This window comes from Carcharodon carcharias, chromosome 6, assembly GCF_017639515.1.
Source record: "Carcharodon carcharias isolate sCarCar2 chromosome 6, sCarCar2.pri, whole genome shotgun sequence".
In the NCBI taxonomy this organism is placed as follows: Eukaryota; Metazoa; Chordata; class Chondrichthyes; order Lamniformes; family Lamnidae; genus Carcharodon; species Carcharodon carcharias.
In genome coordinates this window covers 169,437,365-169,453,750 of record NC_054472.1, presented here as the reverse complement: position 1 = coordinate 169,453,750, position 16,386 = coordinate 169,437,365, and the positions used below count along the sequence as shown (strand labels likewise).

Here is a 16,386-nt window from a genome sequence, read left to right as displayed (position 1 = left end):
AGCCATCCCTGCCCTTGCTGCTGATCATCCTCCCCCATGACCCCCGCGGCACGACCCCACACCACTCCACACTCCACCCCCATCCCGCCCTCCCTCAACTATGGCCTGGGTCCCTGGGCAATCCTGGGCATCTCCCTGGGTGCATTTCTGGCAGCTCCACTGCTCCCAGTGGTACTGCCTGCAATGCACAGCTGCTTGCCTCTGGCTGGCAACTCTTGGGTTAGGGGGATGGGGAGCATGACTTCTACCCTTGGGGCCCTTGATTCAGGGACGGCCCACTACTGTTCACTTAACTGTGTGATGGGTTCTTCCCCAGGCCTTCCCTAAAAGAGGTGATGCGGGGCTCTGCATTAGCTATTGCCCAATGTGACTATCTTGAATTGCTACAGTCCATGTGTTGTAGGAACATCCACAGTGCTGTTAGGAAGGGAGTTCCAGGATTTTGGCCCAACGACAGTGAACGAATGGTGATCTAGCTCCAAGCCAGGATGTTGTGTGACTTGGAGGGCAAATTGCAGGCGGTGGTGTTCCCATTCATCTGCTGCCCTTGTCCTTCTAGGTGGTAGAGGGCACGGGTTTGGAAAGTGCTGTCGAAGGAGCCTTCATGACTTGAATCTTGTAGATCTTGTACACTGCTGCCACTGTGCATCGGTGGTGGAGGGAGTCAATGTTTAAGTTGGTGGGCGGGATGCCAGTCAAGTGGGCTGTTTTCTCCTAGATGGCATCAAGCTTCTTGAGTGTTGTGGGAGCTGCACTCATCCAGGCAAGTGGAGGGTATTCCATCACACTCCTGACTTGTGCCTTATAGATGGTGGACGGACTTTAGGGAGTCAGGAGGTGAGTTATTCTGTGCAGATTTCCCAGCTGCTGACCTGCTCTTGTAGTCACAGTATTTATATGGCTAGTCCAGTTCAGTTTCTGGTCAATGGTAACCCTCAGGATGTTGATAGTGGGGGCTCAGTGATGGTAACGCCAGTGAATGTCAAGGTGAGATGATTACTCTTTTGTTTGAGATGGTCATTGTCTGGCATTTGTGTGATGCAAATGTTACTTGCTACTTATCAGCCAAAACCTGAATATTGTCCTGGCCTTGCTGCATATGGACGTAGATGCTTAAGTAGTCCGAGGAGTCGCGAATGGTGTTGAACATTGTGCAATTATCAACAAACGTTCCCACTTCTGACCTTATGATGCGGGGAAAGTCATTGATGAAACAGCTGAAGATTGTTGAACCTAAGACACTACCCTGAGGAACTTCTACATTGATGTCCCAGGGTTGAGATGATTGACCTCCAACAACCACAACCATCTTCCTTTGTGCTAGGTATGCCTCCAGCAATTGAAGAGTTTCCCCCTCATTCCCATTGATTTCACCTTCTCTAGGGCTCCTTGATACCACACTTGGGTCAAATACTGCCAAGATGTCAAGGGCAGTCACTTTCACCTCACCTCTTGAGCTCAGCTCTTTTGTCCTTGTTTGGATGAAGGCTGTAATGAGGTTAGGAGCTGAGAGGTCCTGGCAGAACCCAGGCTGAGCATCAGTGAGTAGGTTATTGCTGAGTAAATACCAATTGATAACACTGTTGATGACACTTTCCATCACTTTACTGATGATAGAGTCATGGAGTTATACAGCACAGAAACAGACCCTTCCGCCCATCATGCCTGTGCTGGCCACCAAGCACCTATCTATTTAAATCCTATTTTGCAGCACTTGGCCTGTAGTCCTGTGTACTGTGGCATTTCAAGTGCTCACCTAAAGACTACTGATGGGAAGTAATTGGTCGGGTTGGATTTGTCCTGCTATTTGTGCGCAGGACATACCTGGGCAATTTTCCACATTGCCGGGTAGATGCAACTTTTGTAGCTGCACTGGAACAGCTTGGCTAGGGGCACAGCTAGCTCTGGAGCATAAGTCTTCAGTACTATTGCCGGAATATTTTCAGGGCCAATAGTCTTTTCAGTATCCAGTGCCTTCAGCCATTTCTTGATATAACGTGGAGTGAAAGAAATTGGCTGAAGATTGGCATCTGTGATGCTGGGGACCTCAGGATGAGCCAAGGTGGACCATCTTCTCAGACTTCTGGCTGAAGATTGTAGCAAATACTTCAGCCTTATTTTTTAAACTGTTATGCTGGAATTCCCCCATCATAGAGGATGGGGATATTTGTGGAGCCTTCTCCTCCCGTGAGTTGTTTAATTGTCCAGCACCATTTATGATTGGATGTGGTAGTACTGCAGAGCTTAGATATGATCCATTAGTTGTGGGATCTCTTAGGCCTTTCCATTGCATGCTGATTTTGCTCTTTGGCATGCAATTTTCCTGTGTTCAAGCTTCACCAGGCTGGCAACTCATTTTTAGGTACGTCTGGTGCTGCTCTTGGCATGCCCACCTGCACTCTTCATTGAACCACGTGAATATATATATATATATATATATAGCTTCTAGCAAGCATAAGTGAGCTACATGTGACCCTGACTGATAATCTTAAATTGGCTGTTGGTGTAATTTTTAGCACACTCAGGATTGTTCAGAAAGTGCTGCCCAATCGCAGAATCACATCAAATGTTAGACATTGTGTTCTGAGTTTTGCAATCACGGGCTGTTTGAGTATGGTCAGTACTCTGCTTATTTCCGAAGGGATGTGTTGTTTGATACGATTTGCCAGTCTTTGAAATGCACCGCCTATGTACCTGGCATCACACCAGCACTGAAATTCATATACCACGTTACCCATCTGTGTGATAGGCAGAACATCTTTTTTGCTTGACAGCAGCCTCCTGTTCGTGGAAAATACCGCTTGTGTTGTCACTGCATAGTAGCAGCGAGAACGGCGAGCTTCACCTGTTGCTCAAATAATCTGGCAGGGTAAGGTATCCTCAGAAAAAATTGAGGAACAGGTGAAGCTAGCCATTTCATGCTGCCCCTATGCAAGGCTGAGAGGAGATTCCTAAGGTGTTTAAAATTTTGATGTGAGTAGAGAAGGGCTATTTCCTGCAGTTGGTGAATCAGTGCAAAGAGTTCACTGATTTGAAATTCTCTTTAAGAGTGAGAAGAAAGCTTACAAGAAATTTCTTTATTCATTGGATAATTGAAGCATGAACTGCTTTGCTGCAGGCAGAGACCATTGTGGTTTTGAAGAAAAAATTGAATACATTTTTGAAACAGAGGAAGATGGAGACTATGGCAAAAGCACAGGCAGTAAGATTACTTTTGCATTGCTCAGACAAGCATATGGCACAGATATGATGGCTTCCATCTGTACTGTCAACATCTGTAGTGCAAAGAAAGGCGTTAAATTCAGTATTTACTCATTCTTTGTTGCTTTGCTACATCAGGTGGAAATATTTCAAAATACCCCAGGAGTGAAGTGACTGCTGTATGGTCAAATATGCCAGTCATTCAGCAGCAACAGTGGCCCACAAACAATAAGAGGATGAGCCCAAAACAAAAACAGAATTACCTGGAAAAACTCAGCAGGTCTGGCAGCATCGGCGGAGAAGAAAAGAGTTGATGTTTCGAGTCCTCATAACCCTTCAACAGTCATGAAGACTCGAAACGTCAACTCTTTTCTTCTCCGCCGATGCTGCCAGACCTGCTGAGTTTTTCCAGGTAATTCCGTTTTTGTTTTGGATTTCCAGCATCTGCAGTTTTTTGTTTTTATAAGATGAGCCAATGTGCTTAATCGATGGCATTAGTTAAGTGGGGAATGTTGGCTCGGATGGCAAGAGAGCTCCCTGCTCCTCACGTAATTGTAAGTGTTCTTTAAAGACTCGGTGAGCCAATGGAATAAGGAGATGGGGCCTTTAGTTTAATACCTCAGCCAAAGGATGGGTAACTTTGGACCTTCCAGTTGGGGAATCAAACGTTGTAACCTGATGTGATGTGCATAGGTTCTTACCACTATTTCGTATCAAGGACATCATTCATGGGTGTTACCAGTTCAAAATTTCATTAAGTAAATGTTTTATAAATATCAAGTTAGTGGAGCCCATGCAGATTGATCACATAGAAAATTTTGAATCAGCCCATGCACATCCAATTCCACACTCTTTTTTTGGTCTGATCTCTGTGTGTTTTTATTCTTCCCTCTTCAGCACAAGATCAGAAAGCCAGGTCAGGATCGTTACAATTTTGTTTGCGGTTAAAACCACTTTATTTCCTAATGATGGAATCCAAGTGGGCGAGATGGGGGGTGGGCGCGGGGAGGGGAGATTTCTTTAGTTTGCACTATTTTCTTTGTCCATTCTGCAATGGGGAGTATTTCACTGGTGCAAACTTTGACTACTTTTCCACAGTATGTGAACATTTCTGATTTCCTCTTCCATTCAAACCTTGTGACGTGGCGCATCTGTATTTCATTTAACTTGATTCACTTCAAAAACCAAATGCTGCTGTAAGGTTGGCCTGTTCTCTGAGAAATGACCCATTAAATTTCCACTCTCATAGGATGCTTCTTAAAGCTCATTTTTAAAAACATTTTTTTAGTTAAAAGAAATATATCTGGAAATGCTCAAAAGCCTGACGTTCATCCTTTTGATAATTTTAGTGAAAACATTGAAGTGCGAAATGGAATTTTCTGGTTTGTGCTCACATCCAACACTTTTACTAAGAGTATTGACAGGGAAAGATCATCCCAGAGGTATGTCAGGAGATAGACTTGACTATTCCAAGGCTCTTCTAGTCTCCTGTCTGGCCTCCCATTTTCCACTCTTCATAAACTTGATCTCATCCAAAGCTCTACTGTCCATATCCTAACTTGCACCAAGACCCATGTATACATCATTCCGGTGCACACTGATCTACTTTGGCTCCTTGTCTTCATCCTTGTTTTCAAATCTTTCCATGACCTTGCCTCTCTCTATGACTGTAAACTCCTCCAGCCCTACAACCCTCCAAGATCTCTGTGCTTCTTCAATTCTGGCCTCTTGAGAATCCCCGATTTCAATCACTCCACCATCGGCAGCCATACCCAGCCTCTAAGCTCTAACATTCCCTTCATAAATTCTCTGCCTCTCTTTCCTTTATTAAGATGTTCCGTAACATCTACCTTTTTGACCAAGATTTTGGTCACCTGCCCTAATATCACCTTATGCAGCTCCATGTAGGGTGCAATAGTGGTGTAGTGGTAATGTCACTGGACTAGTATTACGGAGATCCAGACTAACGGTCTGAGGGTACAGGTTCAAATCCCACTGTGGCAGCTGGTGGAATTTAAATTTAACTAATAAAAAATCTGGAATATATAGCTAGTCTCAGTAATGATATCCATGAAACTATCATCACTTGTTGAAAAGCCCCACCTGGTTCACTAATGTACTTTAGGGGAGGAATCTGGTGCCCTGACCCAGTCTGGCCTACATGTGACTCCAGACCCCATGTAATGTGGTTGCCTTTGAACTGCCCTCTGTGATGGCCTAGCAAGTCTTCAGTTCAAGGGCAGTTAGGGATGGGCAACAAATGCTGGCCTTGCCAGCGGCACCCGCATCCCATCAGTGAGTTAAAAAACATGTCAAATTTTGTTTGATAATGCCACTGTGAAGTACCTTGTGTGGTTTCACTACATTAAAGGCACTATATAAATGCAGGATTTTGTTTTTGTTGATTGAGATCTTATGGTTTCCCTCGCCCTTGATATTTTAAACAAAGAACCAAGAAACCTGGGTTAAAAAAAAGTCTTAACACCTTTGAACTTTATAAATTTTGGGAGCCCCCAAAATCCACATCAGTGGTGGAAAGTTTACAGTGCAATGTCAACGAAGCACAATTTGGAGGCTTGTAAATTTTGGCCAGAGCAGTTTCTGCTTTAGATCTGCCTAAATTTTGATGCTGTGAAGCTTCCAATCTGAACAGCATCCGCCCCTTCACCAGTGCACACATTCTAACCTGTTATCTGGCCGAAGTCTTCAGAGTGCCTGGAATATGCAACCCCATTACACATCATTTTGACCAGGGCTAGTTAGGTCGCAACAGCTGATCCAACTGGCATCAGTGAGCCCCTTAAAGATACTTACAAGATTGAAAATTTTTGCCGATTTCTCACGTTTGTACTTTCGGAAGTTATTATACAGGGATTAATCAAAGTGAGGATGTCTTCAGTCACCAGACAGTCTTTGACCGCACCCCACCAGCAGACAGTACTAAGCACTAGTCTTCCCTGTGTTTGCTATTCTAAAGGACGATGAGGAAGAGGATAAAGAGTGAGTGAGGCAGCATTAAACAAAGATGAGGCCAAATCTCGATTATGCCCCACAAGTGAGTGTTCAGAGCCCGCATGCAAACATGTGTTTGAATGGAGCCACTCATTAACAACTACATGAAAGCCAATAGTCACAAGTTAGAGTCATATTGGATGCAAAACATTAACTCAGTTTTTCCAGCACACTCTGTTTTCATTTGAAAACCAAGAGTGTTGAGGTTAAATGGCTGGTATAGTCTACAGTACAACATCTGAACACATTGGGACCGGATTAATCTCACAAGAAAACTACAGGGTTGCCCTATGATAAGAGGCTGAGTAAACTGGGTCTATATTCTCTGCAATTTAGAAGAATGAGAGGTGACATCATTGAAACATGCAAGATTCTGAAGGGGCTTGACAGGATAGATACTAAGAGGTTGTTTCCCCTGGTTGGGGAACACGGAGTGGGGAGGGGGTGGGCACAGTCTCAGGGTAAGGGGTTAACAATTTAGGACTCAGACGAGGAGAGATTTCTCTACTCAAGGAGTTGCAAATCTTTGGCATTCTTTACCCCAGAGAGTGTGGATGCTCCATCATTGAATATATTTAAGGCTGAGATAGATTTTTGGTCACTCAGAAGGAATCAGAATCAAAAGGAATCAAAGGATATGAGGAGCGGACAAGAAATTGGAGTTAAGTCAGAAGATCAGCCATAGTCATATTGAATGGCAGAGCAGACTCATAGGGCTGTACAGGAGATTCCTGCTCCTATTTATTTTCTTATGTGCAGCTGATTGAGTTAAGAATAGAAGTTCTGTACTTGGGTGAAGGTTTATCTTTGCCTCAACATATTTGTATTTTACACTTATAAGTGACAGGCTTAAGTTTATTTTTGTATGCAAAATGGCTATGATAATGCCTGTGTTGCCCTTGAAAGCTACTCATCCCCCCACATCACCACTGCCTTCTGGCCTTCAGCAGAGATACCACTAAATCAGGCCAGCTGCTGTATGTTCACATCAGACCCGTGTGAAAGTTGTTTTATCCCACTGGAGTGAAACAATGTCTGTGAAAGCAGCACTCATCAACAAAATGTGTTTCTCTCCAGTCCCTCCTCAATTGAAGATGCTGACTTGGGCAAACTTATAGATCACAGCAGTGCTCCCATTTCTCACTGGAGATAGTTCATCAGGAGTGGTTTTCTCACAGGGCAATTCTTCAATGTAATTCTTTTCTGTCAGAACCAATGGAACAAAGTCAGAAAAATTGAGTTAAAGTGCTGATCAGTCAAGATCTTGACTGAGCCCAGAGCTGAACTGATTGTTATTTATTTTTGGCCCACCAGGATAGTTAGCATTGGCAACCTATTCAACTGTAGGAACTGTCGTTAACCTACTGTCCACATGAGCACTTCTCAGAAGGGTCAGTGGAAAGTAAGGGAGAACAGGAATCTTAGCTTTCTTCTCACCCTCCCAACTGATGCATCTTTCAACAACAGCTCATTCCCTGCCCTGGTTGAGATTAGTTTCTTGACAGTATTTCCATAAGATCACAAAAGAGGAGCTTAGATGAGAGAGGCCATTCAGCCCATTGCATTCATCCTACCTTAGAAATACAGGCCTCAAACTTACTGCAGTTGGAGAGGGAAGAAAGCCCTGTTGCTGTGTGGTGGGGCCTAGGGGTTGGATTGCACACTATTGGCACAGGCCCTTTAGGCTGCAGTGGGGTAGCATGTGAAGGCCTTCTGACAACTACCCCAGTTCAAGGGAACATTGGCCAGGGATTTGCCGGCCAGCCTGGCAATGCTGATGTTTACAGCTTCCGTAAGTCCCAAACCTATGTTGTAGGAAGGTAATGGATTCCAAAGGTGATTGATTACCATCGCAAAGAAGCCTACTGTCTCCACTGGGAGCAGGAGAACAGAAGAGGAGCATCTTTCCTGGGGCCACATTGGGGTTCCTCGTGACCCTGTGCTGCTTTCATATTTTGGCTGGCGATTCAGGACGTGCTGATTGACATGAACTGGCTATGCAAATCCCACTGGGTTTGGGATTTGGAATGGGGCCGTCAGCTTGGAGTATAGATAGAATAGGAATTTGTTCTGAAAGCCAGCGGAGTGGATGCTCCAGGTTTTATGGGATCCTAGGATGCCCATCTCAGTATTCAGCTGTATATTGAATGACTTTGCCTCCATGAATTATATGAAGAGGTGCTGACTGATATCAGCGCTGAATTTGCCTTTTAGCAGTTTGACTCTGTTTGATGATGCCATGCTCCTGGTGGGAAAGCTGTGCCTGAAGATTGCTCAGGACAGAGACAGTGGCCTGGATTTTCCACGCCTGATTGGCACGAGCGTGTTCGGTGGTGAGATCAGAAAATGTCATGAGAAGGCTCTAGGCGTGTTTCCTGGCGACGTAAATCCGGGAAGCGATTGTCCCCTCCCCCTGTCAGTTGCAGGCCATGCTTCCCACCATCGGGAATACACTTGCACATGATCATGCCGGACTCACCCCCACCCCAACATCAAATTTAAATCCCACATCGGCATGATTTTAGAACAGTGTGATTTACATATGGATGCCTGGCGACCTGAACTTCTAGGGGAACTCAGAGATGAGCACTTGTGAGGATCCCAGTGCAAGGAAGCAGCTCTGCAGATTCAGGGGGTGGGGGGTTCACAGGCAAGTTTCCACAGTGGCTTCTTTGTGGCTGGCTTGTGGTACTGGGGTAAGGGCTACAGTGCTGGAGAGAAGGGAATCTCGGGCAAAGACAACAGTGTCAGGGGAAGGGAACCTCGGGGCAAGAGTAACAAGTGGAGGTCATGGCAGCACAGACTAAGGATTGCTGAGTAATACATACCGGGGTAGGGGGAAGAAAACAGCCAGGCAAATGGAAAAACACGTCAAAGATGAGCACACTTCTGCAGCTGACACCATTTAGCTTGAGCTTAATTGGCACGCTTGGAGTCAGGCTAGTCGAGAAATTGTGCCCACTCAAGCAGCACTAATTCCTGAGAGTGGCAATGATTGCTCCTCTACTTTTAACCCCTCACGCGCAGACTTCAAAATCGAATGCGTGCCATGGCGCTGCAGAACTGGGCAATCTTGAGGATCCCCTTGAGAAAGATTGCCATCGAACATTGACATAGGGGTGCACTCCTAATCCCTCGCATTATGTTTAAGTAAACATAGAAAATTAACCCTCATAGTCCATGCAAACTGCGAAGCCCTAGAGTCCAGGTTAGGGCAATAAATAAAGCATAACCTAAGTACACAGCTTAGTGTAAATTGAAAATGCAATTTATGAATAATTTGGGGGAACACAATGCAGTGCAGGTGGAATTCTTGGTTGAGCAGCCCGGTATATAATGGAATGCTGACTGACAGCAGCTCTTTGCTGCCGCTTCCTTGGCTTTTACTAACAACCAGTGTTGCAGAGCAGGCTTTGTAAACAAAGCTCCTGTTTCAGGATCTCGGCCTTGACTGCAAAAATTTCCGAAAGGCCTTGAAGTGGATTGGATTTCAAATGACATTTTGGGCGAGTTAAATGGCTTCAGTGATGGGACATAAGTCAAAGCCTTTTTGTTGGCCGTCTCTTCACTTGAATGCTTCATCGCAGAAATTGTTTTTTCTGTAAATGCATTGGTCGCCAGAGAGAGAGAGAGAGAGAGAGAGAGAGTGTGCACCTGCGTCAAAGATCGATCAAACACCATCTCATAAGAAGTAAAATTGCTGCAGATGGTCATTCTTAAACAAAGATGTCCAATCGATTTACTTTGTATTCAACTGACAAATCCTTATGATATTTTCGTGATCAGTTGTGCAAAATCCGGGAAGTTCCAGTTTTCTGGAATATAAAAAGAACTGTCGTGGTTGGATTTGAGAGTCCCATTAGAGGGAAGAAAGGAGCCAAGAAGAATGAGAGGTGATCTTATTGATCTTATAAGAATCTGAGGGAGCTTGACAGAGTAGGTGCTGAGAGAATGTTTCCCCTTTTGGGGGATCTAGAACTGGTGGACACAGTTTAAAGGTAAGGGGTCATTGAAGACGGAGATGAGGAGGAATTTCTCCTCTCAGAGGGTTGTTAGTCTCTGGAATTCTCTTACCCAGAGAGCAGTGGAGGCTGAGTCATTTTATATAGTCAAGGCTGAGTTAGACAGATTTTTGATTAACAAGGGAGTCAAGAGTTAAGGGGACAGGCAAGAAAGTCAGGTTAAAGATACAATCAGATCAGCCATGATCTTAATGAATGGCAGAGCAGGCTCGAGGGGCCGAATGCCCAACTCCTGCTCCTATTTCTTATGAGCTTATAATTAATTTGGATATGAGTTTGAGAAGGAATCAGTCACTTAAGAGCTTTAAGAGATAATTTAAATGAATGCAATGGTAAGAAAAGAATACTACGTAACATTAAAGGTTACATGCAATTAGCTTAATATTGAATTGTGATCTTTTAATGGTTTTTCCATTGAAGAATTTAAGATGGAAGGGTTTCTGCTGTAAAGGTGTAACTGTATATCTTGTTCTTACTTACTTGCTCGACTCTTGTTAAGTATGGTTTTAAATTTAAAAGGAGACCTGAATGTGTGATTCTTGATTTGCTCATTGAAAGCAAGGCAGAGCAGAAGCCCAGCTGCTAGTTTAAATGATCGGAAAGGGAGCCTATTTTCAGGGGTACCTGAAAAAAGCTTGATATTGTGGCTAGTTCCCGGACCCCTCGCTGACCAGATGGTTGGCGCTGTACTTAAAGATAGAAGATTAAAGAATCCTACCTTTCCCCAGGATAATGTTCAGAGGTCATGGCATCCAGCTGTGCTAGTCAATAGGCCCCATTGTCAGTGGCTTCTGTTTCCTAGCCTGCCTCCTGGGGCAAGGCCCAGGACAGGAAATCCCACTGCTCCTGGGGCTGGACAGGCCTCGTTGGTGCATGCCTGGTACGTTGGTCCTCCTCCGTGCCTGAGTAGGGGGGACCCAGTCAGCCCTTCCTTTAAATTGTAGTCGGGAAACATTTGCAATCATTTTATTGAACTAAATTTACATCACCTATCTAATCATATATTTTTTAAAAACACTTCTATTGCATGCTACTCCTGAGGTTAGTTTATTTTGTTTGAAAAAGCAATAGACCAATTGAAAGAAATATTCAAATATTAAAGCCACACGTTGTTGTCATTATTTTTTTTGTGTGTATTTTGCAAGTCTTTCTGCAAATGCCAGAAAGCGCCTGTGTTCTTTTGTTTAAAAAAACCTGCGCACTAAATGGAAAACAAAGTGGCTGATTTCGATCGAGAATTTGTTCTATCTGAGTGTGTTCCCCACCGTAATGCACGATACATCATATTTAATTGTTAGGTCACAATGCTGTCCAGTATAATGCAAATATACATTTAATCTGAATAGATGGATAGATAATTGCAGAATGGTGTCTTTCCTCCTTAATTCCATTTCACATTTACTTTTGTGTGGCTACCTTTTTATTAAAAAAGTGTTGGTTAAATAACTTATAGCTGTTCCAGGTGAAGCCAACATATGGTGATCAGGGCTGACTGTGCTGCACATTCTCCACAAGTATTGCACCTTTTAAAAACATTGTTCATTGCAAAAAAAAAACAATGGCAACCAGATATTTTGCATTTATAAATGAGAGCATCAACATTTCTAATTTGCAGGTTTTCCCTCTCTTTTCTTCAGGTGTTTCAAGTAGCCTATGTCATCATTAAGGCAGCAAATTCTCCTCGGCCTGGAAACTGGGTATTGGAGCGCTCCACTGATGGTATTGAATTTACACCATGGCAGTACTATGCCACAAGTGACACTGAGTGCCTGACTCGCTACAACATCGCACCTAGAATTGGGCCTCCAACCTACAAGAGGGATGATGAAGTGATCTGCACATCTTACTATTCCAAACTTGTCCCGCTAGAGCACGGAGAGGTAAATTAATCCACAAAAAGAGATACAAGAATTTGTTTCTCGAGCCTCCAATTTAAAGTAGCTGTTGATAGATTAACTTGTCAACTTGGGCAAGAAGATAATTTAAAAGAAAATCAGAACCTAGAGAGAAGAATGGTCACTAACAATTACACTCAACAGCAAATGCAAGGTGGACTCCATCGATGCAGTAATGTTAAACATGAACGCAGCAACCCCACCAGAGGTAGGACATGTGTGTAGAGCAAAGTGACTTGAACAGGGGACACAACAGGGTCTTGTTAATATAAGAGGTAAAGAAAGATGAGGCGAGGCCATTATCCAGAATGTGGACACTAATGAAGGTAGCATTAAATGGCTACCTGAGATTGATCTGTTCCTGTTGTCAGTTCAGGATTGGAGCATTCGAACATACAGACTAGGAGCAGAAGTAGGCCACTCGGCCCCTCGAGTCTGCTCTGCCATTCAATAAGATCATGGTTAATCTGATTGTAACCTCCTGCCTACCCCGATGACCTTTCACCCCCTTGTAAATCAAGAACCTATCTAGCTCTACCTTAAAAATATTCAAAGATTCTGCTTCCATCGCCTTTTGAGGGAGAGAGTTCCAAAGACTCACAACCAACTGAGAGAAAAAATTTCTCCTCATCTCTGTCATATATGAGCGACCCCTTGAGCAGAATTTTCCGTGCCCATTGGCAGCGGGCGTGTTTGGCAACATGAGCGGACAATATGGCAAGAAGGCCAAAAATTGATCTTGTGATGTCGTGAAACCAGTTTACAATTGTCTGCTCTACCCATCAATGGTGGACCATCAGACGTCGGGAACTTCATTGTAATACATCTGCATATCATTATAAGCCCAGCTCCCATGCTGGATCACACTGACGTGTATCACAACTGTACATAAGCGACGTGTACCTGGTGATCTGCACTTCACTCAGGACTTCGAGGTTTGTTTGCCTGCCTTGCTTTGAACAGCATTCACAGTCATCAGCACCAGACTTTGCAGGCAGTACCATGTCACTTTTAAGGCAGCTCATGGGCAGGTCTCTACCTACCAGACCAGCCATAAGGTGGGGGTGGATTTTCAGTGGCTGCAGGGCTAAGGCTTGCTTGGGGAAGGGGGAGAAGTGTCCTGAGGCATGGGAAGAGGCTGCAGGGCTAGGGCTTGCTTGGGGAAGGGGGAGAAGTGGCCTGAGGTATAGGAAGAGGCTGCAGGGCAAGAACTGCATTGGGGAAGGAGGGTATCCTCTAGGGGAAGCAATGTCATAGTGGCATTGTCACTGGGCTAATATTCCAGAGACCTAGGGTAATGCTCTGGGGACCCAGGTTCAAATCCCGCCATGGCAGATGGTGGAATTTGAATTGTACAAGTTGATCTGTTCAAGTGGCCTCAAGATGGTGAGGGATGAGGAGACAGTATCCAGAGAAGATGATGCTAGATGGAGATGTGAGGGTGGGCGTAAAATAGTGAGTGGTGATGTCCCTTGAGCTGGCAGTGAGTGAAATGCCAGTGAATATGTGATGGGTTTGAGTGTGTGAGTTTAGAGTGATGAGATGGTTGCCATTCCCTGGCTGCATGGATGAGAACATTCACCCTCTATCTGCATTGGATGGTCAACCTCTTCTGTGCAGCATTGGCACTGATCACCCCTGCCATCACCCACCAAGCCAGAGTGGTGAGATTGCTGTTCCTCCTGTGGCCAGAGCTGGGTAGAGGACCTCACAGCGAGCCTCCATGGCGTCCAAAGGTCTTTCCAGGGCCGTGATACTGAATCGGGGGTGCTGCAGTCTTCTTGCCTTTCAAGGCCATATCTTCATTGCAGCGGTCCTGGGCTGGAAGCACTGAGACGTGTGTGTGGCTGCATTTTAAATATGGCACTCGGTATGTGGAAGTGGCGAGGTGACAGTGTGGTGGGCAAATGAGAGTCCGCCTGCTCGCCATCGAAATGGCGTGTTTCCCAGGACCCAGGAATGCATGATTAATGGGGCAGGATTGGGACAATACAGCGTGAGAAGCTGCCATTCCAGCCAGCAGGTAAAATATCATTTTTCCTGCCCAGTACCACTTAATGCAATTCTGGGACAATTCCGTCCCTTATTTTTAAACAGTGACCTCCCCTAGTTCTAGATTCTCCCGCAAGAGGAAACATCCTCTCCACATCTGACCTGTCAAGACCCCTCAGAATCTTTTAAAATCCTGAAGAGTCTTGAGAGGGTGGATGTGGAGAGGATGTTTCCTCTTGCGGGTGAATCTAGAACTAGTGCGGGGCGGCGGGGGGGGGGGGGGTCACTCACTCATTTAAGACAGAGATGAGGAGAAATTTTTTTCTCTGAGGGTAGTGAGTCTTCTTCAAAAGGTGATGGAATATTTTTAAGGCCAAGCTAGATTGAATCTTGATTAATAGCGGCTGAAAGGTTATCGGAGTTAGGCAGGAATGTGGAGTTGAGGTTACGATCAGATCAGCCACGATCTTATTGAATGGTGGAGCAGGATCGAGGGGCCGAGTGGCCTACTCCTGTTCTGAGTTCGTATGTTCCAGTTTTGAACTGATGCCAAAGGAGGAACCGATCGAGGTTTAAGGAATTTGATTGTAGAAAATGGAGTGTGGATTTATTTATAGCAAAACTTCCATTTACCTTTAAAAAGTCAATCAATGCAAATAACCTGAAAGTTATAGTAGCAGTCACTGTAAAATGTATCTGACATCCTCTATTTAAAAAAAAATCTCCCAATTTTAGCCAATAAAATAGCATATCTTAAAAAGAAGGCAAGATATTTGATTCCAAATGCATGTACAATGATAGTCACATATGTGAAAGCCCTTAAGTTTTAACACCAAACAGACCTGAATAATACTGGATATTGTCTGGATTAGTCTATATAAAAACAAATTCTGTCATCTGTACATTGGTACTGGCCTTGGGGAAATTTTAACCCTACCCACCTGACGGAAACTAGGTGGGCGGGCAGTTAAAATTCCCCAGGTTATTATCCAGCCCTGGAGATACCGGAAGACGGTTAGGAAACAAATTCACTCAAAGCCGGAAGAGTCCCATTTTTGTAACATATGAATGTTGAGCCTGATGATGTCGTTGGGATCTAACTGCAATTTTAACTCAGCAGCCTGAGTAGGAAGCAGCACATGTTTCCTGTCAGGCCAACCCAGTGGGAAAAAGGAACAGGGCTGGACGAAGTTCAAAGAGATTTAAGTTTTATTTATGCTTTTCCTGTTGAATTAGGAGGTGCTTCCTCCTAAGAAGGAGCTTCTTGGAGAAAGCTCAGGCCTCTCCTGCTGCAGGCTTGCACCCCCTCCCCTTTCCAATCGCAAAGTCCCCCTTCCCTCCCCACCTAACGCAGGATGGCGTCCGGAGCTGATCCCACTACAGAGGGCTGCCTTTTGTTGTTTCCCACTGATTCCTGTGTGGAATGGGTGGGAGGTCATAGCGGTGGGATTTAATAAGGCTGAAGAGTTAAAATATCCCGGGCCTCAGAGTCAGTTTCTAACTCACACCGCTGTCCGCCCACTCAAAACTGGCCTGGAATTAAAATTGGGATCCATATTTTCACTTCTCTGTCGGGCCAGGAATGTTAGCAAAAGGACTGTTCACAGCTGGAATCCTGAGGAGATAATTTTTTGGCATTGTTACAGTCCAGATCCATAATTAAAGTACGCATTGTCTGTGTTCCCAGCTGATTGTTCCTAGTTTAACTGAGTCTATTCATGTTGCTTCTTTCTTGTCCATGAAAGGCAGATGCATAATGTGATGCTTTATTAAAATTACAAATGGGCCTGGATGAAATGCCAACCTCTCTTTTAGAAATGCAGGAGATTATTCCAGCCAAGCACGTCTACACTTCATTTTCTAACTGCAACTGTGTGAGGCAAAAATTAAAGTTGAGTAAGCTGACACCCAAATTGGTACCTAAGAAATAGAATCTATATCTCTCTAGAAATGATGGAAGATTGTTACAGGCCTGTCTGGTTAACAAGTTAACAAGAAGGTATGTTTCACTTTCCATTCACTAACTTTAGTGAAAGAGTAGAAATTGAATATAAAATGTGAAACATTATCTTATGCTAACTAAAACCAGGAAGCAACAATCTTTGGGGTATAATTTTCATGAGACCCCCCGCGCCCCACCCCCAACAACCTTCTTCTGAAACTTTGACAAAAGCCGTGTAGCGATGCCAAATTCCTCGAGCGTTTCAGCAAAGCCATCACAGGAGATCAGGAGAAGAAATTCCAAGCAGATGTTACTTTTCTTG

The 16,386-nt window shown here is 44.4% G+C and overlaps 1 protein-coding gene across 1 annotated transcript in view; it reads left to right on the top strand.

Annotated features, from left to right (window-relative positions):
* lama1 (laminin, alpha 1) overlaps window positions 1–16,386 on the top strand; it is a 302,752-nt gene that overhangs the window by 39,776 nt on the left and 246,590 nt on the right. Inside the window, exon 4 of the mRNA XM_041189309.1 lies at window positions 11,873–12,115. Coding sequence (XP_041045243.1) covers window positions 11,873–12,115 — 243 coding nt within the window. The remainder of the gene's footprint in view (window positions 1–11,872; window positions 12,116–16,386) is intronic.